The sequence below is a fragment of the Pleuronectes platessa genome, chromosome 6 (genome assembly GCF_947347685.1).
Source record: "Pleuronectes platessa chromosome 6, fPlePla1.1, whole genome shotgun sequence".
Classification (NCBI taxonomy): Eukaryota; Metazoa; Chordata; class Actinopteri; order Pleuronectiformes; family Pleuronectidae; genus Pleuronectes; species Pleuronectes platessa.
The window spans coordinates 27,930,603-27,956,517 of NC_070631.1; the positions used below are offsets into that span (position 1 = coordinate 27,930,603).

The window sequence follows — 25,915 nt, forward strand, 5'->3', positions numbered from 1 at the left end:
ATTTCAAATCATCCAAACTGTCATGATACATTATTTTAATGCAGGAATTTCATGCAGGAATTTCTTCCCTGCATGTGTGTGTGTTCGCTGTCTGGGAACACACACAGACACATTTCTGTCTCGTTGGAGTGAATTTCATTCATGTTCATTATATGATTACTGATTTGTTCAGTTCATTGTTCGTGGAAAATATAATTCATGCACAACACTTTACAGTGAGCCACTGCAGAGAGGCTGAAGAGCCGGATGTGGCTCCAGAGCCGTGGGTTGCCGACCCCTGGTCTATCCAATTTTGTTGAGGGGCATTTGGAGCTACAATCTTGGACACTCAAAATGAACAGAGAGGTTTCAGAAAAATTAGCAAATTTGAATTTGTCTGGTGATGCCAGGCTATAAGGAAAATGTCAAAAACAGACTTCCTTGGCTACAGGCTGGGCCCAAAGCAACTAACAGTGGCCTCAGTCAACCTATCCATCTTTATATTACTGTACTCTCCAAGTCTAAACCCTTTTATGTAAAAATAACCCAAAGATTACTGTTGTTGACATTTTACATTAATATTCACCTACAGTGTACCACAAGTGCAACAGTTAACATTTCTGCATGTGAGTCATTTATTACAGCTTTTAAAGGTCAGGGTCATCCCCCCTGAGGGTGTTGAACTCTTCAGGGGCCGAGTATTTGTCAGCACCCTGACCAGCTGACTGTCGAAATCCTGCAGCAATCTCATCAAAGCTGCGGCCCTTGGTCTCTGGCACCTTATAGTAGGTGAAGACGAAGAAGCCGAGCAAAAGTACAGTGAAGATGATGAAGACATATGGACCACAGAGTTGCTGCATCAAAGACAAAATTTCGTTTAGATCATGAGCACAAGCATCAGTGTGTATATGCAGTGCGACAGACTACAGTCAGAAATATTATGTGTATAATGCTGACAGGATTTTACATTTTGAAATTATCTTACCTCAATATACTGGAAGCTCATTCCCACTAGGAAGTTGGAAGTCCAATTTGAGAAACCAGCAACCGCAATTGCAGCAGGCCGGGGCCCCTGGTTGAAGAGCTCTGCAACAATGAACCAGGGGATAGGGCCAGGGCCAATTTCAAAAAATGCCACAAAGCTGAATATGGCCGCTATGCTGAGATAGGACATCCATCTGAACTGGTCCTGAGGAACAGAGCACACCACAGATGTATTCAGTGTCTTTATTTGATAAAAAATAACAGATTAGGTAAATGTAATATCTAAAACGTACCAGCAATGCCATGGCAACAGTTAAGAAAATAGCTGAAATTGCCATTCCCATCAATCCAATAAGCTGAAGCGGTCTCCTACCAACTCGCTCAACTATAAACAACTGCGAGAGAGAAAGTATGTTAGTACAGAATCTTGGAGGGAGACACTTGGATGCATATTTATCATAAAGTTGTCTTGTGACTTACGGAAACCAAAGTGAAGGCAGTGTTGACCACGCCTGCACCAATGGTTGCGTAGACAGGCTGGGAAACACCTGCTCGTTGAAAGATCCCAGTTGAGTAATAAAACACCTAAAGAGAACAGGCAACAATTTGTTTATTTTGAATTTGTGTTGTGTGTATGACTTTCTCTATGAACAAGGAAGTGGATTTCCCAGAACTACAATGAGAGGTGCCTTTTGACTTGTCTGCTATAAGAATGAATTACTTGATATTTGATTGTCTTAGGACTTTGTTTGTAATGTGAGGTGACACGGTGCGATGCAGGGACGTCCGAGGCAGCGGCGGATCTGCTTATGCGATGACATAGCGTGGCATCTATTGCACTTCTGTCCGTCCTGGGAGAGGGATCCCTCACATGTGGCTCTCTCTGAGGTTTCTACGTATTTTTACCTTGTTAAAAGGGTTTTTAGTAGTTTTTCCTTACTCCTGCTGAGGGTTAAGGACAGAGGATGTCACACCCTGTTAAAGCCCTATGAGATGAATTGTAATTTGTGAATACGGGCTATACAAATAAAATTTGATTGATTGATGATTGATAGCGGCTGAGATCAGCTAACATCGTGTCACCGCCGCTACCCCCGTCGCTTTTGCTGCAGGATCCGAGCTTCACCCTAATGCACAGTGTCGGCTGTACAGATCTGTGCAGATCTGTGCAGCCGACCACAGCGCATCTTGAGTGCTTCATGCTGCTAGCTATCTATTCCAGGTGTGTCCGAGGTTTGCAAAAACGAAGTGAGGTGCTTTGGCAAATATCGTATCTATAATGAGTGTAGGGGGAGCGGGGGGGATGAGATGGGGGGAGGCAAGGCCATGTAGCGAGACTCCCTACATCGGCATGGTTCGACAATGATGTACTTATCGGTCGTAAATCCCATTCGACGCACTCAAGCATATTGCTTCTGACATAGAGGTACCACAAGAAGCCGCCCGAGTTGTTTTTTTCCAGAGTTTTTGGGTTGGGAGACATGCCAGATACCCAAATGAACGTATAGAAGCACTAAAAAAGTGGAATTTTCATACTATGTACCCTTTAAAGTTTTTTGCCCTTCTCTCATTAAAACACAAGTTCAAACACGGATGGTCCAGGGTCTACTTTTCCCTGTCCTTGTGGAAATCTATGCTTCTTATACACGTCTATGGGCGGGACAAGCTAGTGAAAGAGTGGAACTCACAATGACAGCAAAAGTCCCGATCACACAACAGCAAGTTGTGTACTGTGAACTGCACAGCAATCCAACTAACAAAAGATATGTTATCTGAACTTGGTACAGCGGTGCAACAGTAATTAGAGGAGAACAGAATCTTGTGCGTCACCCAAAGCCCAAAAAACACATATTTAAGCTGGCGCACTTAAATCATACATGCTCCTGCCCCAAACTTAACACACACATGACGTCAGCCAGCACATGGTCTGACTGTATTTCGTATGTGTATGAGCCACAGGAGTTTTGAACCACACACATTTACACACACCTGTACAAAGTGAGCATTTTTTTGTAACATTTAGTTTTTTTGTTTGTTGCTATTGTTCTTTTCATACTAAATGCTTTACTTTAACCGACATGCTATGTGTTTATTGTTAAATATGGTGATTTTGTTATAGTTATTATCTAAATGATTAATCATGTGAAGCAATTTTTTACCATCCTCACACGTCTTATCAGCTATTCGTTTACCATTACAATAACAGCACATCTCATTCCACACGTATTCTCTTCTCTCCTTGCAATACCCAAGGCCAGGTCATAGATAAAGGGCAGACCAGTGGCTAATATATGATGTATATGCTCAGGGACAGAACGTGATTTAGATAAGCATGCTTTAGGTTCTACACTCCAATAAGATGCAACCATGTAAATGTTAGATATAGAATGACAGCATCTTTAGCCTTTCATTAACGTGATGTTGGAATGGGTGACATGAGGTGGGGAGGGAAGGAGATAAGTTGGTGTGCTCGGTGAGACATCTTCAGACTTGGGGGTGACAATTGCTCATGTTACTCTCTTAATGTTGATATGGTTCCACATTCTTGTCTCCTTGATGCAGAAAGTCTACATTAAACTCTTCTGCCTAAGACTTCAGCTGCTGCCTGAGTTCGTCATACTCCTTGTCCATTATCATCAAAATGAATGAGAAAAAACGTAACCCTATATTTACAAAATACTTGGTATCATTTATTTCTCCTCCTAAAATGTGCAGTTGTTACTCCTTTGTTCCCCATCTTCCTGTTATCTTCCACTGTACCGACATTTAGGTACCAATAGGACCCAAAAGGAATCAGGGTTCTAAAGGTATCTATTATATATTACATAAAATTACATCGTAAATCATATACTGTATTATAAACTGTTGGTTAATACCAAAACGCAAAATAAACAACTTTTTATATCATAGTTGTGGGTAGAGAAAGAGCAGCTCTTCCACAACTAACCTCTGACTTTTACTGCTTGACGCCTAATAACACGTTCTTTTATTAGTGGGTCGTTTAACTGACCCATCTACTTCATCTACATATTGTGGGAAAAATGATCCCATGAAGAAGGATGGCATCCTCAACCTGCAGCGTTGGCAGTGAAATCGTATCACTGGGTTAAAGAGAGTAAAAGAAGAGAAATCTATAATGGGAGCGATCACAAACAATTAATGACTGTAGGTTGTATTGTGTGGCAGACCTCATCCATCTGACACTGATTTGGTACACAACTGTTCTCTCTACGCCCATGGACTTCAGTGTTAATTTTGGCAGCTATTTTTGATTTAGTCTTAGTCTTAGTCTTTTGACGAAAATGCATATTAGTTTTTAGTCACATTTAGTCATTTTTATCCTTCTTAGTTTTAGTCTAGTTTTAGTCGACGAAAACAAATTACATTTTAGTCTAGTTTTAGTCGACGAAAACGAATTACATTTTGGTCTAGTTTTAGTCACATTTAGTAGCCACATTAAATCCTTTTCTTCCATTCTCAGGCCCAGGGAACCTGTGTTGTGTCTAAAACTGCATAAGAGTCTAGCTTGCAGTACTTAGGTTGTCCATTAGATATCCCTACCAGCATAAGTCTATAGCAGGGGTCGGCAACCATTACTTTCAAAAGAGTAAATTAAATAAAAATTAAACACATAACTTTGTAGGGCTATTTGAGTCCTCCCCATATTTGTGGAAAATGTATGAAATATGACGTACCCTATTTTGAAATAACTAAAAACATATAGCTGCAGCCTAATAGCTTAAAATATATATTTAGTTTTAAATGTGAAAACTAAAAGTGAGAGCAGGTCAGGCTGGAGGCGGACACAGAAACTTAAGCTCGGTACAAACCACCTGCAGCTTCTGCTCTGATCAAGAAGCTGCTGCGCTGATCTCTGAGCAGCTGAGACCAGAGAAACTCTGTGCTTTCACTGTTTCCATAGTTAAAAATCAGCCGGTGAGTCAGTGAGCGGCTTCTTCATGTGAACGAGCTCTGATCTCACTGTGTCTCTCTGAGCGAGTGAGCGGGGCGGGGGCGGAGCCTCGGGACCGGTGCGCTATCTGGGGCGCACACACACAGACACAGACACACACACACACACAGACACACTCACTCGCCCGCTCCTGATACTTCATGACGGCCTGATACGATGATGTTTTAAAAAATTATGTGACTTAGTTAACCACCAACATTTTCGTCTCGTCTCGTCTCTTCAACGAAAGTTAAAATAGATTTAGTCATAGTTTTTATTTTCAAAGATCCGTTTTCGTTACGTCTTCGTCTCGTCTTCGTCATGGAAAAAAGATCGTTAACGAATAGCTTACTTCATAGTTTTCGTCAACGAAATTAACACTGATGGACTTACAGCATTGATTCCAGATAGCTGCTGCGACAAATGCAGCATGATAGCAACAAAGATGGGCTGCCGGTAAACGGGGGAGCGGAACAGCTCTAGTATGGTCACCCTCTTCTCCCTCTTCATCTGCTGGCTCTCTTCCCTCATCTCCTCCATGTCGTCACTCACGTCGTCAGTGCCCCGCAGCTTCATCAAGACTGAAAGACAGTACTTTGATTCAGCATGGGACATTTTTTATAAATACGTGTTCAAAAGATAAGGGATTAATCAAACTTTCTGGCAGCTACTTTGCCAAGTTCAGCTCACCATAGTTACTTTGAGAAAACATTAAGGAAATTAGTGTATCTGGGTAGAAAATGTTTCTAGCTCTGGATGCAATTGGATAGACCAACAAACAAACCAATCAGAGCAATGAAACCTGTGGCAGCAGCAACTGCTGACAGCAAAGCTGTATGGAAGGGCAACAGATCCATCTGCGAGTGTGAATAATTAGCTTTCTGATTGGTCTGGTTTCCAGGATACTTGCATTGCTGACAAGTTTGATCCCCAAGGATTTTATGACTTAAGTAATGGGTATAAATGAAAGGCTGTGATGTACTGCAACAAAAAAATCAGGATTGGTTCAGATTGTAAATATTTAAATACATTATACAGAATAAATCATACTCTAAATGGAAAATGTTAATCTGGTCTTAGAAATTAGCTGTAGTGTTCAATTGATATGATCTTTCTCCATTGCCAGAAAGGTAATTGTAAAAAAGTGAACCACAGTATCACAATGCAAGCACATTTATTTGAATCATCTTTTATAGTTTTTAAAAACATCATGTCTGCGTAGAACAATGAGGAAAGAGAACCTTTTGACTATTTGACTCACAGTGTGTTTGTGTGTGTGTTTGTGTGTGTGTGTGTGTGTGTGTGTGTGTGTGTGCGTCTCACTGCTGCGGGCTTTGCTGTCCTCATTGCAGTTAATGAGGAGGTATCGGGGGCTCTCAGGACAGAGGGGCAGAAGGACACACTGCACCACTGCTGGCAGCAGAGTAAAACCCAGCAGCAAGGGCCATAAGGATGCATTCCCCATGATAGATTCGGTTCCAAAGATCTACACAAAACACAACACATTGCTTATACATATTATATACAACATACATTTAATGGAGCTGGCAGTGGTGCCCCCGGGCCTTCGGCTGAAATATGCACCACTGAAATTATTAATAGGCTAATTATGTGCCAGTCGGCATGTGTCGATAGCCTGATGTCGTTAATGGGTTCTATTAACAATATCAAAGCCACATTCTGACATCAAAGAGTTGTTGTACCATTTTAGCAGAAGTTCTTTTTAAACAAATTGAGGTTTGAGTTTAGGGTTGGGGTCTCAATAACTTCTTATTAAGCCCTTTGCTCTGAAGAAACCCACCAAGTTCATAGTCAAGCAGTTGAATGGTTGTAAAAGAAAATTAAGAGCCGAGAGACGGACAGACAGATAGACAGAATAACAGAGATTTCTCCATTTATTAGTAGGATTTTCATTTTCTGCATCTTCACACCAGCATCAGATAATCAAATTATATAGTAGCCAAGAGCCCCCCACATGAGAAAAGTATTTTTCCCTTGGATTTATAATGTAATGTTTTGTAATAATGCCTTTATATTCCTACGTTTTAAGTGTAATGTGCTCATTACATATTTGACTTTGATGATTAATTTTCTATTTGGGGTATTTTTATATTGTTGCAGTACACAAAATATACTGACAAATGAAAATAAAGGAATTAAAAGCTGACTATTATAATTTCAATTCTCATTGAAGTGTAATGGTACAATTTTATTGAAGTGCTGGGTAGAATGATCTTATGTGTGATATGGCCTATGTGTGTAGTCTGCAAAAGACACTTGGTGTAGTAGGTCCAGTCAGTCTCTGTATTCAGGGTTAAGCTAGAGTTAGCTAATAAAAGCTAGCCAACGAAACAACACAAACCACTACACTTATCACATGTAGATACATATATGCACAGGGATGCTCAAACACACATGAGTACACAGACACAAGCACATGCGACACACTGACAGACGGAAATATAGGATGTTTAATGTACCCTAAGCATAATCTTCAATCCTATGGGTGCCACTGTTTTGTTTTCAATATGTATTTATGATGTTGGTATTGTTCCATTGTTGATACTGCTCTAATTGCTAATAACAGCCCCCACAGTGTTTTGCACAGATCTTCATACTAAAATATGTAATTGTTACCTATTGACTGTAAAAACCGAGTACTAGTGCAAGTCTGGCGTACTTCAAACTGTAAGTGAAGAGCACTGTTCAACCCCCTCCCCCATCCTCAGACAGATTCCTTTCTTCACCTGATGACTTTAAATTTGTATTTATTAAATTTGTATTTATTTTTTCCAACCTCTCTATTCCCTGATCTACCATAGTCTATGTTAACTACATCGCTCAACCCCATAGAGGACATGACTACTACATCTAACTATATTCCAAATTGGCACGTCCTTTTTGTATCTCTAAATGCAAAAGGCATGAGCACCTGGTTGAAAAGACAGAAAATATAATAATTATCAACAGCAAGTCAATTCAGACATCGCCCTTCTATAGGAAACCCATCTTAACAATTAACAAGTCAATTATCTTAAAAGAGGCAGGGTTGGGCGACTTTACCATTTACTGTTCAATGCTAAAGCCAGAAGGACAGCAATCCTCATACATAAGGACATTCCATTTCAATTAAATTTAATTAAATTAAATTTTATTTGTATTGCGCCAAATCACAATAAACATTATCTCAAGAAAGTTTACATAAAAGGTCACACAACGAGGAGCACTTTGGCAACTGTGGAGCGAAAAAAGGGGAGAGGGAGGAGAGGGGGAGAGCAAGGAGAGAGAGACCAGCTAAGGAAGTGATTTCTGATAAGAATGGGCGATTTGTAATTGTTTTGGGTCGGTTATTCGCCAGTCTTGTCATTTTGTTCAATGTCTATGCCCCAAACCATGATTCAAATTCCGTTAACAAGCTGTTCACCACAATCCCCAGTGGTAACAATTAAAACTTGAAAATAGTGGCAACTTTTATTGTGTATTCAATGATATATTAAACAGATAGGGGGGGTGGGGCGTGGCGGCGTTCTAAGGGACAGCTGGCAGGTCAGGGGTGAGTTGGGCACCACCCAGTACAGTGGGCCATAGTAAATTACATTACATTTCATTTAGCTGACGCTTTTATCCAAAGCGACTAAAGGCCGGCACATGCTTCTGAGTTTTCAGGGACACGCGCCCTTGCTTGCCTCTTGTGTGCTTGCGTGCGTCGCCCCGTTTTCTGACTATTCAACAAAGCTACGCTGGCCTCACGCAGCCCCCAAGGCTGGGATTTGTCTGCTAACTACATCCTCTCCGGATTCACATTTCCAGTTTCATGCCCCATAATACCGGCAGAAACCACGGAAGATTAGAAGAACGAATATGGACCAAATAGAAGACCGTTTGGCAGAAGAGATCCGGAAGTATGACCACTTGTATAACCCGTCACAGACTGGCGGATTTGTCTGCCATAAAAAGGCTATGAGAAGCAGCAGTGGCGATGTAAATAAACAGTCGACAACTCCCCCTTCACAAAGAAGGCGTCTCTAAGGCCGTCTACGACAAAAAAACGTAACGTTACTCCACCTAGTGTTCTGGCGGTGAATTTCTTGCAACGCTCGCAATCCTTGGAGAACCGGCCTTTACAATAAGTGCATTCAACCGCGGGGGTACAAATCCAGAACAACAAGAATCCAGAAAGTACAATTCCTTCAAAATTAAAGCAAAACTACAAAGTTCTATAAGTAAGTGCCATTTAAGTGCTACTAAATTGTTAGTTAAAAGAAAATATTACATTTTTTATTTTGTTGATGCGGGCCAATTAAAAATGGATGGCGGGTCGCAGTTGGCCCGTGGGCCGTAGTTTGGACACCCCTGCTCTAGCCATTACTCTGAGACAATCTGAAAATTCACTGTATCTCTCAGACCCATTCAAACTATTTCCCTCTATCCTCACCACCCTAAATCAATTTGGGAAAATCTCATGACATAAAATAAACTTTGAAAAAAGTTAGATGTTTCATTTTATTCAAACTAATCCCTGAATCACACTTTCCATTTAGATTTGTCAGTAAGGGCTTCAAGTATCTTGGAGTTGAGATCACACCTGCTTTTTCCTCCATCTTCACTACGAATAAAAATAAAAACATTCTTTAATTCACACGTCAGAGTTGCATATCGTAATTCATCTGAAATGGTAGACCACAAAGTGCCCTTCCAATCTAATTAGGGCCCGAGCACCGAATGGTGAGAGGCCCTATTGAATCTCTAAGGATTTTTTCAGAATTGGGATTTTGATATAAAGTATATATTATACTGAATTTAAAGAGACAAACAAGAGGATTGCGTTCACATAGAAAATTCCAGCAGCCAACTTAATCTAGGCTCTGTGGTATGTACCTCATCACTCCCCCTCAAAGCCAATTTTGCTCCAACCCAGAATTTCGATGCAATTTAGAAGGCATTTCAAGTTGCAGACTAGCTACCTTCTGTGCTCTCTCTCCCACCAAGAATAATCATAACTTTCCACCTTCTCTAGCTGATTCCACCTTTAGAGCCTGGTGCTTAAAGGGCATCAAAAGATTTATAGATAGATGGCATTTTAGATCAGATACATTTTTAACGGCTGGCTCAATTATTTTACTTACTTTTTTACATTTCTCCAACTTAGACACTTAGTCCATAATATCGCAATAATAATAACAATACAATTGATCATATTCTTTCTTTATCTTCATTTCACAGAGGTCTGATTTCCGCTCTGTTCAACAGAATATGTGTAGCCGAGGGTTTTAATTTACCTATCTGAGAGGAAATGTAAAATAATATAACAGAAAATGTGTATTGAACCAGGGTGGCATAGCTGGTTATTTTTCCATTACAATTAAAATCTCACTCAAGCAGAAGAACCAAATTCATTGGTGATCCTGCAAAGAAAAAGACCCATATAGTTACAATGCTTTTGATGACAGGAAATAAAAATTCACTCAGGGGCAGGTTTGTGGTGCAGGGTGAAGGAGAACAGACAGACACGGTGAACTCAGAGCTATGAGGATCAACAAGCAAAAGGAAGGCATTGTAGGATCTGTGGAAAGCCTTCTAACTAATACTTCTGATCCACAATTTCCAGAATTTATTCTTGCTTATCACCTGCAATACAACACCAAAGGGGAGGTTACACAGCCATTCAAAATAAAAGCTAGGGTCAATTTGTTTTACTTTATTAACTTGGTTTGGATGTGCCATGAGATTTATTTTGTTTGGTTTCTCTTTTGTTTAGGTGGTATTATTCAGAAACTGATCCCCAGCTATTTAGGAGAATACTCCGGCTGTTTGCGCCCTGTGGGAAATTGGTTGGCAGCTATAATCACTGGGCATTTTTCATAACAAAAAAAACATAAACAGACATAAGTAACATTTAAGTAGCTATGGTTCTCCTACCTTTGGAAGTTCGAACTTCTCACCCTATCTCTAAGGCTGAGTAGCCACCTGATCGTTAAATCTAATTTTAGTTCATTGTATTTGACTGATTAATTGAAAGCTTTGCCTTGACGCTCAACTCTGTCTTCCCCAAAAAATGTGTAAAGTTTTTCCCAAATGTTTGTGTTTTTACCCTCAAGGTCACCGTAATTATCACTTATGGTGTATTTTTGGAGTAATCTGTACTCTTCCTTTATCTTTGCAGTTTCATTTTGCTCAAAATGTGTTCATTATTTGAAAACATCTTTATCTGGAGCAGCAATAAATGGATTTGAGTACTTGTGTAGCTGTACATTACATCAATTTATGTGGAAATCTATTTTCTCATTCTATAGCTATATACAAAATAAAATGAACAACGTGATTACGGTTCAAAGTTTTAAGATCTCACCTGTGCCATGAGAATGCCGATCACTACACCGAGCTGATGCAGAGTGCCTAATGCTCCGCGGAGAGATGTGGGAGAGATTTCTTCTACATACATGGGCACAAAGCCAGTGGAAAGACCAGAGTAGAGACCCACTATGAAACGGCCAATGATGAGCATCTCGAAGGATGCAGCCAGCTTGGAGAATCCCATAAACACAGCCGCAATAAAGGTGAGTACATTGGCCATAAGCATGGAGTTCTTCCTTTAAAGAAAACAATAGTATTCATTCATATGTCAATAATATGAGAAAAACATTTTAAAATGATTCTGGTGATAGGAAGAGTCATACCTGCCAAAGCGATTTACGAAGAGGCCAACAGAGAAGGAGCCGAACATTCCCCCCACAGAGAAGATGGCCACAGAGAGCGACCAAAGAGCTGTTAACATGTTCTGAGAGATGGGCTCTGAAAACCGAGTGCTCCACGTCTCATTGTAGAAGCTTTCAATAATCTAGGACACAAACAAACAAAGTAAAATCAATGTGTGAGATGAATAAAACAGATTGAACATTGTTTTGTCAAGTCTCAAGCTTGTCAGTCCGTAGTTTAGATCAGACTGATACTATCTTATCCTGATTAAGCGCAAAGCACGGCTGCATCAAAGTACAACTTCACAGAGCTGCAAGCATGTCTGTAGATTGTTTGACTCCAATTAAATATGTTGATTAACCTTCTGTGTCATCTCCTACACCACACTCTTATCCCTGTACATGTGGGCTGGATATGGATCACTCCAGATTTCCTTTCATGTATTCATTTATTTTAGGTATTTAGCAATTTATTTAACTAACCGATTCACACTTACTTAGAAATTGTGATAAAACAGGTGAGCAAATATGAACATATATTAAACCAAAAGCACAGTTCCTGTTTTCATTGTGAAATAAAATAGTCTGCCCTGATCTTCTGTCAGATTATAATTGTTACCTGTGTGTGGATGCGTTTTTGCATTTTTCCTCACGAGCACAAAAATGGCCAACAGCCATGTGGTAGAAATAACCCCTTATTTGTACTTTAAACTCCTGTGAGAGAGGCTGCAAATGGGTTTATTGGCACTGAGGCAATTGATTGACAGACAAAGCCATTCACTTTTGGACACCTTTTGGCATAGTTTATCTTAGGACATTAAACTCCTCTTGCACCATTAGACTTTATCAGTAGCCTTTTCTGTTGAGATTGATATTATCCACTATACAATGTCAGATGTTATATTTGTCAGTTTAAGAGAACGAGGGAGAAAGTTCCCATACAGAGGCGACCGCCAGGGGCAGTCTCAGTTCCTGGGCACAAACAGCTGACCAGAAGGAGCTGCAGTGCCAGACAGAAGCTAAGTGTCCAGTAAGAAGCAAGGTTCTTTTAAGAGAGGTTTACTGGTGAGCCAAACCACTTCCTCCCCTATTCCTCTCTACTGTCTTGTCACATGCTCAAAATCTTACCCAGAGCTGGCTGTATTTCTGGACTCCAGAGCTGATGATAATTGTATCGACTAACTCTAGCTGATGAGTTGTATGGCAAAAACTGTACTGTAAATCATTTGAATGTTCTTCTTTAGTGTCCTTGGGTCTGAAAGGCGCTATATAAATTCAAGTTATTGTTATTATTTCTGGATTTTTCCAGAAACAAAGGAGGGTTATTGAACTATCCATCAGTCCTCCACCTTTCACAAGTGGGTGTGAAGTCTGCCCATGAACCCAACTAGCTATCATTGGTCACTGTGTTCAATATAACCCCAGCCAGGTAATCACTCTGAGACCAATGTTTTATTTATTATAATTAACTCACAATAACACCCATCATCCTTGGTTACCCTTGATTAGTCAAGAACAACCCACAGATCCAGTGGTACACTGGGAACATTATAAGCAGGAATGTGTCGTGCTAATCATCATGTCCCTCCTCTCCAGAGGTTTTATCAATATATATCTCACTGTCTCAATTTGTTTTGTTTACATTGATAATACTTGGAATGATTTGTTGAAATCAAATGAAATCATAAAAAAGATTACATATAAAACTAGGGCTACGTTGTAGCACTGACGGGGCTGAGCACCCGCAAGTTGAAGCCTGTTGCGGTCGGTGGAGAGAGCGATCGATGACCAAGCGCACGTCTCTGCGTTGCATGCGTTTTCCCCACTGCGGCAAAGATAAACTTGCTCATTACGGTCCACGCTATCAAATAGCATGTAACTATATGAACATTTTATGTAAATCGAATGATAGTTGTAAAATAAAGCTTACTTCCTGTTGCCGGTAGGTGGCTCCATCCTTATTATTACGCAGAGATATATAGATCTGTTCAAGTAGGCGCTCTGATGTAGCGTGAGAAATTTTGGGTCAATTGGACAATATTACCACAACTTAATTTTCCCAATGATCACTATGACCCTGAACTCATATTTATATATGGAGCTGTTCAGATCACGATTGTGATCATAGGTCAGTAGTTTGGAGCCGGTTGGATAATGCAGAGTGGATTAACAAAGTACTTCCTGTTTCATGGCAAATCAGTAGGTGGCGCTATGACACTGAGGAAATATTGAAACATAGAGCTGTTCAGGCTTGAATTCTTATCATGTGACAGAAGTTTGGTAGTGATGGGACAATGCACAGTGGAGTTATGACAACATTGTGTCCTTTGGCGAAGGACCATCCTTCGCCACACATCAATGTTTACACGGTTTGAGGAAATGTCAAAATTCTGCCCATGATCCAATGACTTGAATGAGGTCTTTTGAGCTGTATATTGTAAAGCAGCCAGGAGCAATTCATCAAAGTATAAAACATGTCACTTCCTGTTGCCACCAGAGGGCGCTGTGATTTCAAGTCATAATTCCTATGTAGATGTCATCAGGCCGGGACGCTTGTCTTACATATCTAGTTTGATTAAACTTGATTAAACAATGTATGTCCGAGATACAGAACCTCGTGTTTTGATGGCGTTTAATCAAACTTTGACGCCACGCGACGGTCACACGGTGTGACGGAAAATCGATAAAATAAAAAATGTTTCATCTCCATCTTGTTGTGATGACACTTGGAATATGGCCGAAATGGCCACTAAAGCCAAAATGGCGGGCTTCCTGTTTGGTCTAGCATATCTATCCACGAGATTTATTTGTTTGTTATGAAAAGACACATGTCCCCATCGATTTTTGTACATTTCGGCCAAACACGGTGCCGGGGCTGCCCTTTAAATGGCTTTGGCTTTGGTAAATGGCTTTGTATTTATAAAGCGCTTTTCTAGTCTTGATGACCACTCAAAGCTCTTTACAGTACAGTTTTTACATTCACCCATTCACACACACATTCATACAGTGCATCTGATCGCAGCACTTTGTTATTCTATGGGGGGCCATTCAGGGTTCAGCATCTTGCCCAAGGACACTTCGACATACAGCTGGGTCAGACTGGGGATCGAACCGCCGACGTTCAGGTTGGAGGACGACCACTCTACCCCTCAGCTACAGCCGCCCAGTACTTTAGGGGGCGCTAGTCAGTCATTTTGCCACGCCCATACCTTAAAACCATATGAATATCTTCAGGGGGGGATGTTAACACACACATATAGTTTGAGTGAGATAGAACCATGAACACTGAAGTTACAGCAATTTTGTGTTTCACGGCGAGTTGATGAACTTTAATGCCACGCCATTAATATGGCGTTTGACGAAAAGTCACAGTAATCTTATTTCTTCATTATCAATTTCTTGAGAGCCATTAGATACAATTTGACATGGTTGAGATCAGTGGATAATTAGGAATACATCCAAGTGTAAGACATGCAAAACAAAAGACATTTCCTGTTTCCACCAGGAGGCGCTGGGATTTTAAGTCATGATCTCTGTGTAGATGTCATCAGGCCGGGACTCTTGGCTTACATGTCAAGTTTGGACTCGATTGGACCAAATATGTCCGAGATACAGAACCTTGTGTTTTGATGGCGTTTAATCAAACTTTGACGTCACGCCACGGTCATACGGTGTGACGAAAAATCTCTGAATCAGTTTTTATGTCCATCTTGTTCTGATGACACTCATCTTAATTTGATATTGATCTGAAGAAAGCCCTGGGACAAGTACGTCAAAGTAAAAATGTAGAGTATGGCCAAAATGGCCACTAAATAGAAAATGGCGGGTTTCCTGTTGCGTTTTTTATAATGCTCCTTGAGGCTTTTTTGTGCATCTGGTCATGATACACAACTATCCTCATTTCGTGAGGATCAGTGAATGCTAAATGAGGGGCTTTTCCGTAGGTGGCGCTGTTGAGCCATTTTTCAACGTCCATTTCCACCACTTTCTAATTTACCGCAAACTTTAAAACTGTTTGAGCACGTTGAAAAATGTTCAGAATAATCCTTTCAATTTCAATAGGGCCTCCCACCGATTTCGGTGCTCGGGCCCTAATAATAAGAATAATCCTTTCAATCTCAATAGGGCCTCTCACCATTCGGTGCTCGGGCCCTAATTAATATTTGTATTTAATATTTTTTATTTGTATAAACCTTGCATAAAACTATCTTTCACAACTTTATTCATACAAGTCATGCCATATATCCCTTAGATATTGCTCTCTTATTATAGTTATTTTAGCACTGATCCCCAGGCCTCAAATTTACCCTCATGCCAAAAGAGAATGCAAACCAAGAAGTCTAATTCAATGAATCAATCAATTAAATTGTATTTGAAAAGCCTATATTCACAAAGAACAGTTTCTCATAGGGCCTAACAAGATGTGACATCCTCTGTCCTTAACCCTCAACAAGAGTGTAGAAAAATGACCAAAAAAAACATTTAACCGGGGGGAAAAACATGAAAACCTCAGAGAACCACATCATTATCAAAAAGTTTTAAGCCTACTCTTAAATTTATAGAGGATATCAGATTACCGAACAGAAACTGGGAAATAGGAAAGGGAGCTTGATAGCCGAAAGCTCTGGCTCCTACTCTACGTTTAGAGACTTAAGGGACAAAAAGTAAGCCTGGTATGATGAGCTCTTTAAGGTATGATATGATGATGATCTTAGTTATGCTGCTAGGCTGAGATTGTCAGGGGACACATTACACATCTCTGTCTTCACATATACAGTAAGTACGGAAAGTATTCAGACCCCTTTACATTTTTCACTCTTTGTTTCATTGCAGCAATTTGCTAAAATCAAAAAAGTTCATTTTATTTCTCATTAATCTACACGGTTGAGCTAATACAGACATGAGTCTTCTTGGGAATGATGCAACAAGTTTTTCACACCTGGATTTGGGGATCCTCTGCCATTCTTCCTTGCAGATCCTCACCAGTTCCGTCAGGTTGTTTGGTGGACAGCCGTTTTCAGGTCTCTCCAGAGATGCTAAATTGGCTTTAGGTCAAGGCTCTGGCTGGGCCAGTCAAGAATGGTCACAGAGTTGTTCCGAAGCCACTCCTTTGTTATTTTAGCTGTGTGCTTAGGGTCATTGTCTTGCCCAGTCTGAGGTCCAGAGCACTCTGGAAGAGGTTTTCTTCCAGGATATCTCTGTACTTGGCCGCATTCATCTTTCCTTCAATTGCAACCAGTCGTCCTGTCCCTGCAGCTGAAAAACACCCCCATAGCATGATGCTGCCACCACCATGTTTCACTGTTGGGATTGTATTGGTCAGGTGATATGCAGTGCCTGATTTTCTCCACACATACCGCTTAGAATTAACAACAAAAACTTCAATCTTGGTCTCATCAGACCAGAGAATCTTATTTCTCATAGTCTGGGAGTCCTTCATGTGTTTTTTGGCAAACTCTATGCAGGCTTTCATATGTCTTGTACTGAGGAGAGGCTTCCGTCGGGCCACTCTGCCATAAAGCCCTGACTGGTGGAGGGCTGCAGTGATAGTTGACTTTGTGGAACTTTCTCCCATCTCCCTACTGCATCTCTGCAGCTCAGCCACAGTGATCTTTGGGTTCTTCTTTACCTCTCTCACCAAGGCTCTTCTCCCACGATTGCTCAGTTTGGCTGAACGGCCAGGTCTAGGAAGAGTTCTGGTCTTCCCAAACTTCTTCCATTTAAGGATTATGGAGGCCACTGTGCTCTTAGGAACCGTGAGTGCTGCAGAAATTATTTTGTAACCTTGGCCAGATCTCTGCCTTGCCACAATTCTGTCTCTGAGCTCCTTGGGCAGTTCCTTCGACCTCATGATTCTCATTTGCTCTGACATGCACTGTGAGCTGTAAGGTCTTATATAGACAGGTGTGTGCCTTTCCTAATCAAGTCCAATCAGTTTAATTAAACACAGCTGGACTCCAATGAAGGAGTAGAACCATCTCAAGGAGGATCAGAAGAAATGGACAGCATGTGAGTTTAATATGAATGTCAAAGCAAAGGGTCTGAATACTTATGACTATGTGATATTTCAGTTTTTCTTTTTTAATAAATTCTACATGTCTGTTTTTTTTCTGTCAAGATTGGGTGTTGATTAATGAGAAATAAAATGAAAATTGTATACCCACATTCCGTACCCACTGTATGTCTCATCAACACGTATCATTGACTTGAGTTCTTGTTTATATTTTTTATCTTTTATTACTTGCAATACTGGCTTCTTCAGTCTTCAGTCTCTGGATAACAAGCTGGACGAACTTGGGAGCAGGATGGCTTTTCAACGGGACATTAAGTTTTCTAACGTTAGGGTTTTCATGGAGACTTTTCTTGACCCCTCGATCTCAGACTTCATCATTGTTCCCGAGGAGGTCTCCATTCACCGCCAGGACCGGAAAATAAACTTGGGTAAGAGCAAGGGAGGAGGTGCCTTCTGCATGACGAGCAATCTGTGGTGCTCGGATGTGGAGATTATTTCTTCGGGCTGTTCTCCGGACCTGGAGCACCTCATGATCAGATTCCGGCCTTATCATATCCCGAGGGATTTAACATAGGTCATTATAACAGCAGTGTATATTCCGCCACATGCCGACACAAATCAGGCCCTGGACAAGCTGCATGCGGTTAGCGACAGGACAGAGACATCAAGGCCCGAGGCTGCGTTTATTGTGGCTGGTTATTTTAACAACGCCACGATGAATAAAGTCCTGCCGAGATATCATCAACACATCAGCTGCCCTACACATGGTGGGAACATACTCAACCATGTTTACACTCCCTTCTGGGATGCATATAAGGACCTCCCTCGGCAAATCAGGTCACGTCTCAGTTCTGCTGCTGCCTTCCTAAAGGCAGAAACTCAAATGTGACAGGCCGGTGACTCGGACCATTCAGCGGTGGACTGACCAATCAGCAACTGCTTAAGCACTACGTAGTGGTGTGTGTTTCAGGACAACAACATCAACACGGACATGATCATCTGCTACATCAGCAAATGCATCGATGACGTCGTACTGAGGATTACTGTACGAACATTCCCAAACCAGAAACCCTGGATTAATGGTGACGTCCATGCAAAACTCAAGGACTGATGCCTACATTTCAGGTGATCTGGAGGAGTACAGGAAGTCCAGGTACGCGCTCCGGAATGCTATTATCAGTGCCAAGTGACTCTACAGGGACAAAGTGGAGTCCCATTACAAGGGCTCCAACACAAGGAACATGAGGGCTGGACTAAAAACCATCACAGACTGCAATAGAAAGACAAGCAGTGCTGAGGTAGTGTCTGTATCTCTCCAAGAGGAACTGAACACCTTTTATGCTCGCTTTGAGAGCAACTCCCCGGCTGTGAAGATCCAAGAGGCTCAGGAGGACCGCTGCCCCCCTGTAATATCCAGGGCAGATGTGTGGAGATCACTTAACTGGATTATCACATGCAAGGCACCTGGACCTGATGGCATCCCTGGCCGAACTGTCAAGGTGTGTGCAGATCAGCAGGCACATGTGTTCAGACATTTTCAACCTGTCACTGCTCCAGTCTGTAGTCCCTGCATGCTTCATGGTGACCATCATTGTCCCTGTTCCCAAGAAAACAAAAACCCTCTGCCTGAACGATTACCGCCCAGTAGCACTCACCTCCATCATCATAAAGTGTTTTGAGCGGCTGGTCCAACCCTTCATCAACTCCCTCCCTGACTCAATGGACACAATGGACACTCAGTTTGCCTACAGGCCAAATAGGTCGACTGCAGATGCCATCTCCCTCACCCTTCACACTGCCCTCTCCCACCTGGACCAGAGGGACACATATGTGATAATGCTGTTCATTGACTATAGTTCAACACCATCGTGACCCGGAAGCTCGCACCAAGCTCAGAGACCTTGGGCTCAACATCGCCCTCTGTGATTGGATCGGGCAGACCACAGGCTGTGCAGGTAGGCATCATCACATCCTCCACCCTGACACTCAACACTGGTGCCCCCCAGGGCTGCAAACTCAGTACTCATGACTGCCTGGCCACCCACAGCTCCAACACCATCATTAAATAAGCTGATGACACGACCGTCCTAGAGAAGGTCAGAGACATGAAATCTGGGTGCCAGGACAACAACCCCCATCTCAACATCGGCTAAATGAAGGAGCTGTTCATGGACTACAGGAAGAGAAAAGGAGTAGAACACGCCCCCTCTCCATCAACGGAAGTACTGAGGAGCGAGTCAGCAGCTTCAGGTTCCTCGGGGTCCACATCAGTGATGACCTGACATGGACCCACCACAGAGACTCCATCAGGAAGACGGCCAGACAGCTGCTCTTCTTCCTCCGCAGGCTGCAGAGGCTCAACAGGGATGCCAGGATTCTCTGCAATTTCTACAGGTGCACCATAGAGAGTATCCTGACTGGCTGCATCACCGCCTGGTTTGCAGCTGCACCACCCTGAACCGTAAGTCTGCCCAACACATCACCAGGATGGAGCTACAATCCATGGAGGACCTCTACACCCAGCGGTGCAGGAAGAAGGCCAACCAGATCATCAAAGACCCCTTTCACTCCAGCCATAAACTGTTCTGCCTGCTGCCGTCTGGCCGACGTTATCGCAGCAATCAGGCCCGCAACACCAGGCTCAGAGACAGTTTCATTCCCCAGGCCTAAGACTTCTAAACTCCCCCCATCTGCCATAATTCCTCAAACTCTGCACCTTACCATATTTGCACTATTATTTTCTTAGGGTGTATATATATATATATAGTGTATATATTTTTGATATTCTATACTATTACTATTTTTTTTGCTTGTGTTATATTTTCAGCATTGCTAGAAGAGAGCCTGTGACCCAGGCATTTCATTCCCATTGACTGCTAAATGTTATTGTTTTCATAAAGGTTTTCACTAAACTCGATTTAAACGACTCTTATCACCTGGTTAGAATCAGAGAAGGAGTGGAAAACAGCTTTGAGTATATTTGGTGATGCCCTTTGGCTTAACTAATGCACGTGCAGTTTTTCAAACTTTGGTCAATGACGTTCTGAGAGATATAATTAACTGATTTGTTTTTGTATATCTGGATGACATTCTCCCATTTTCCCCTGATGAAAAGACTCACTACAACATCGGCCAAGTGCTTCAAGACCCCTTGAGAACCAACTTTATGTTAAGGCGGAAAAATTCGAATTTCATGTCCCCACCATCTCATTGTTAGGTTTTGTTATAGCTGATAATGAAGTAAAAATGAATCCCGGTAAAATCCAGGCGGTTGCTGATTGGCCAGTGCCAAGCAATCTCAAACATGTACACTGGTTTTTGGGCTTTGCTAATTTCTACAGACGTTTCATAAGAAATATTAGCACAGTAGCCGCTCCTCTCCATGCTCTTACCTCTACTAGGGTCTCTAGGAAATGCTTCACTCAGACCCCCACTCTCATACTCCCGGACACCACATCTCAGTTCATTGTAGAGGTGGATGCCTCGGACATAGTCCTATCACAGAGGTCGGTATCTTGTAATAAGGTTCACACTTGTGCGTTTCTGTCTGGAAAACAGTCCAATGCCAAAAGGAACTACGATGTGGGGGAACGAGAGCTGCACACCATTAAGCTTGCCCTGGAGGAGTGGAGACACTGGTTGGAGGGAGCTGAGCTTCCTTTTCTGGTTTGGACCAACAACAAAAATCTTGAGTACCTTCGTTCCGCCGAAAGACTGAAACCCAGCCAAGCAAGATGGAAACTCTTTTCTAACTGGTTCAATTTCATTGTTATATATCACCCAGGTTCTAAAAATGTCAAGCCAGCTGCCCTGTCTCGTATTATTGATCCTGACTCTTCTCCCAAGGCTCCCGTTCCAGTCCTCCCTACTAATTGTGTGGTGGCCAGCAGTCTCCTGGGAGGTGGATGAGAGAGTGATTTGTGCCCAAGGGAACCTGCAGGTTCCTGATCACTGCCCCGACACTGCCCCTGTTTGTGCCTCCTCAGCTTCGTTCCAAGGTAATCCACATACCTCTTCTCTTGCCTGTCATCCAGGAATGAATCGCACCTTATTCAGGGTCAGGCAATGTTTCTGGTGGCCTAGCATGAAAAAGGAGATCAAGTACGTGTCGGCCTGCCCCACCTGTCTCTGTTTCCTTTTGGACCGTCTGGAATCGGGCCCTTGAGGGGGGGGGGGGGGGGGGGTTTGCCCCCACATGATGAGATTTCCCCATCTTCAATTATGTACTTAATCCACACATTTGGCAGTTGTGTCTAAACAGACAGACACACACAAGCACATACTCTCTTGTGGATGGGGGGGTGGCGCTACAGGCTTGCGTAGCTCAGTCAACTGTGAAGACCATCATCATTTACCCCTGAACCAGCGGGAGAAATGCGCTTCCTGTGTGACGCGTCCGCGTCAGGTGTGTCCCTGACGTACATGCTGCGGTGTTAGACCTATGTTTTAGACTCTGGTAAGAGTCAAAGATGAGTCAAAAAAGGATTAAATTATCAGGTGCACGATTCAGAAAGCGCAGCAAAGTAGAGGAGGAGAAGAAAGAACAAAATAGAGGTAAGAATCAACCCGATTGTGGACATCATTAATGTTTATTTTTGTTGACATGACATGATATGCTGTCAGTACAGCTGATTTCAGACTCTTTTTATAATGTATTTTTATTATTTTTATTATTTTTTATAGCTTACTATTTTGTCTGCCTGTGACTGCATCTGTATGCAGTCCAAAAGTTCTTTCATGACAATTCGCGTGTGTTTTGGGGGGCGCCATTCTGAAATCTCGCCTAGGGTGCCAACATTGCCAGGGCCGGCCCTGACCAGTCCTCATGGTTTGTTAAATGGTTTTGTATTTATATAGCGCTTTTTTAGTCTTGATGACCACTCAAAGCTCTTTACAGTACAGTTTTACATTCACACACGTTCATATAGTGCATCTATGAGCAGCATTTTTTTGTTCTATGAGGTCTCATGTGTTCCGCATATACTGTATTCAATAGTCCCTGCCTTCTCTCTGTATACAAGTCTCTGTGCTTACTCTTGTCCAGGGCCAGTTTGTCTCGTATTGCACGCAGCTTTCAGCTATCTGACCAAGTCTTGTCTCGTCTCACGTTTTCCCTGCCTGGTAATAAAGGCCAGTTATTTTTGGCAACTCAACTCTGTATGCGAGTTGTGCTATTGGGTCTTGTTCTAGTAAGAAACCTTACATTTGGGGTGGATGCCATTGCAGAAAGGTCAAAATATCACAAGCAGGTAGTTTGTTTAGGTGCTGCGTTGGTCTGAAAATGTGAATCAGAGAGCCGTTCAGAATTATAGCCGCAGATTATATCAAGTGGGGGAGTTTATTGAAGTAGTCTTCCCCTCCAACCTAAGAATCAGATCTATGATAATTAACGTTCACATAAGTGCTGGACCTGGAGGGATATGTTTAAGCTAGCCAAGCACGCAACATGCTCTGTTTCATCTTTACACTAACCGCCAGCCTCAGAGGATAGAAGGGTTAAGTGGATTAAGTGTACTTGTCATGGTAGAGCATCAAATAGCCTGTCAAATTGTCATGCATCCCCAAGAACTTTTGGACTGTGTACAGATACACAAAACAATTTTCATCATGTGGGGGCAAAAATCTGGGAAATTGAAACTCCAGGAGAAATGAAGTGTGGGTGCAGAAAGGAGACAGACAGCTTTTCGTGGTCCTTTGCGGCGCTTCTGCCTCTGTTGTGTCCCGTTAGAGGATATTGGTGTTAAAAACTTTTAATGTGTCTGTACTTCACTAAATTAGATTTATTTTCGGGTACTTTTCACTTTTTCTCCGCAACATATCAGCATCTGTATTTCATACTCCACTTCATTTTAATAATGCATTATGTGACATGTTCACATTGTTTTTTTATATGTATATTTTTTATATCAATAAAAAGAGGGGAATTGGTCCACTGATCCATTCAAAGCGAACAGGTTACATTAGACCCTGCCTCCTTCAATGCGAGCGAAACCCACCTGCAGCAGCGGGAGCAGCAGCGGGAGCAGTAGCACTCACTGCTGAAGAAACACCTTATATGGATTTAAAAGAGGCTACTACCAAGAGTAATACTTTCATTTTACTTTGCATTCTCACTGACTTTAATAATGTATCGTTAAAATTGGAAATTGTTTGTCAAAACATATAATATAAACGTTTTTTTCTGTTGTTGCTGAAGAACATCTGGCATCACAATGATCAAACAACCAAGGACTCACATTTTGAGGAGCATTGATGACACCTGTGTTGTATCCAAACTGGAGAGAGCCAATCACAGCTGTCCCTACAGCCATCATGAGATGAGGTGTCACCTGTTATTAGAGAAGAGAAAGGCAGATAAAAGCCAACATTTATCAAGCTCAATGATCCATTCATGTGATTAAGGTCCCAAAGTTTGAAATCATTCAAACAAGAGCATTTCATTTTATCCTGTTGAATCAACAACACAAGAAATCCATATGAAATCAGGTCAATATAGGGTTGTATATGAAATCTATCAGCACTCCTTAAGTTAGTGGGTTCTTCAATTCAGACACTGACAAACACTGGGATAAAAGGATGAATCCCCTCATAGATTTACTTTTGGCACAAAATTTGATTCCATTAGTGGTTGCGTATAAAGCTGAAGTTAGGCCTGGTTAGCCAAATGAGACATCAACATGACCCTTTTTCTCTTTTATACTTGAGGTGCATCTTCTCTTAAATGATAGGTATCACAGAAAAATACAACAACCACAACAAAAAATTCAAAAAAGAACAACAGTTTTGCAATCGCAGAGATTTTTCCTGTCGTATGCCTCATCTTTACCAACATTCTCTGCAATTTCCTCCAGGAGCCATCTGGTAATCTCTGTGGCAGAGAGTTAATGGCATTAATGAGGGGTCATCGAGATGTCTGTAGAGAGAAACCTGATGTTCTCAGAGTCTTGCTTCCAGCCCAATCCATGGACAAGGACGGAGACTGCGAACATATACAGGGCTTAAACCAGAGGCAGAAGTTGGCTAACATTACTGACATTAAGTAACAAATGCCAGGCCCCCAAGCCAGAGTTTCTAATTAAAGTGATTGTTGTTACCATGTTTCTCTGGAAGGTCAAAGGGCTCCAGTCATTTTGATCCTTATATATATAGCTTGAATTTATAGAGCGCCTTTCAAAAGACAAAAGAGAAGAGAAGGTTTATTCACCCTCTCAGTGTTTAAAGCACCAGAGGCCCTTGTTAGAGTAGACTGTAGAAGTGTTCTATGCTAACTTACATTAGATTTGGTTTTTTACTAATTTGTCGCTATCCAGTGATTCATCATGTAATCGTGTTTGCTTGATTAAACCAGACTAGTTCTCCTGGAGTGAATGAGAGCACAGCGGTGCAAACTAATTGCTCCAAGCAATTCTCGAGAGATCACTCCCTCAACTTGAATTCTTGCCTTTGTTAAATCTGAGTTATCACAGTCTCATACTGGAATTTAATGTCATCAAGATGATAAGGAAAGTAATGCTCAAGCTATTTTCCTCGCTTGAATATTTCTAGATTTTCGAGACAACTCTTTGAGACAAAGTCAAACTAACAACTAACTTAAATTTTCTATTTTAAAGCTGGAACAATGTGACTAAATTAGGTTAATACAACTCAGTGTTAAGGGAAATTGACAAGTACATATAAAGTAAACAGATGTTGATTATATTTAATATAATCTTTTTTTTCAGTAAGATCAACTTGTGAAAATTTACAGTATAGTTTGGAACCCATTCAAGAAAGGATTTGCAGTAAATCTTCCTATTTGCCCAGAACAATCAAAAACAAACAGGCTTAGGAGATTAGCCATGTTGTTGATTGAGATTGAAGGAGCCCAGAGGTTGAAAGTAGTTGAGTGCTACACATAGAGCTGTGTACCTATAATTAGCAATGAAGGGTTCAGAGTTCTGGCAACTGGGCCTCCAGTTCTGGTTTAGTGCTTCAGTTAAACTAATGTGGATAAAAAAATATAATACATACAACAAATTCAATTTAACAGGTTTGGACATTTAAACACACTTAGAGAAGGTGATGAAATTCAACAGAGTACATTTACTCAAGTACTAATGCACAATTTTGAAGTAATTGATGATGCTTTCATGAACTAAAGAGGTTGATTTTTTCAGTCATCACAGCAACAATAAAATGTCTGATTTGTCAGTGTGCTGTTGATTGACACTCAAACCACAATCCTCAAAGGCAAAGAAGCTGCTCAGACATGCAAAAAAAAGAAAAGACATCCTGCTGCTGGTGAGACACAAC

The 25,915-nt window shown here is 41.6% G+C and overlaps 1 protein-coding gene across 1 annotated transcript; it reads right to left on the minus strand.

Annotated features, from left to right (window-relative positions):
• Positions 1-626: 626 nt before the first annotated feature.
• LOC128443061 (solute carrier family 2, facilitated glucose transporter member 1) lies at positions 627-23,949 on the minus strand. Its single transcript, XM_053425766.1, has 9 exons — positions 23,860-23,949; positions 11,593-11,753; positions 11,265-11,505; positions 6,239-6,401; positions 5,309-5,496; positions 1,444-1,548; positions 1,257-1,358; positions 965-1,168; positions 627-833 (listed from the first exon to the last, which is right to left on the minus strand). The coding sequence occupies exons 1-9, from the start codon at positions 23,935-23,937 to the stop codon at positions 627-629; spliced, it is 1,449 nt and encodes a 482-aa protein (XP_053281741.1). The 5' UTR covers positions 23,938-23,949.
• Between the last annotated feature and the right edge of the window lie 1,966 nt (positions 23,950-25,915).

Excerpts from the sequence above, each read along its gene's own strand:
- LOC128443061 (XM_053425766.1), bottom strand. The coding sequence starts at position 23,937 with ATGATGGCTGTAGGGACAGCTGTGATTGGCTCTCTCCAGTTTGGATAC. Across the intron at positions 1,169-1,256 it reads CTGTTGCCATGGCATTGCTG|GACCAGTTCAGATGGATGTC; the intron begins GTACGTTTTAGA and ends TCTGTTCCTCAG. Across the intron at positions 834-964 it reads TGAGCTTCCAGTATATTGAG|CAACTCTGTGGTCCATATGT; the intron begins GTAAGATAATTT and ends TCTTTGATGCAG.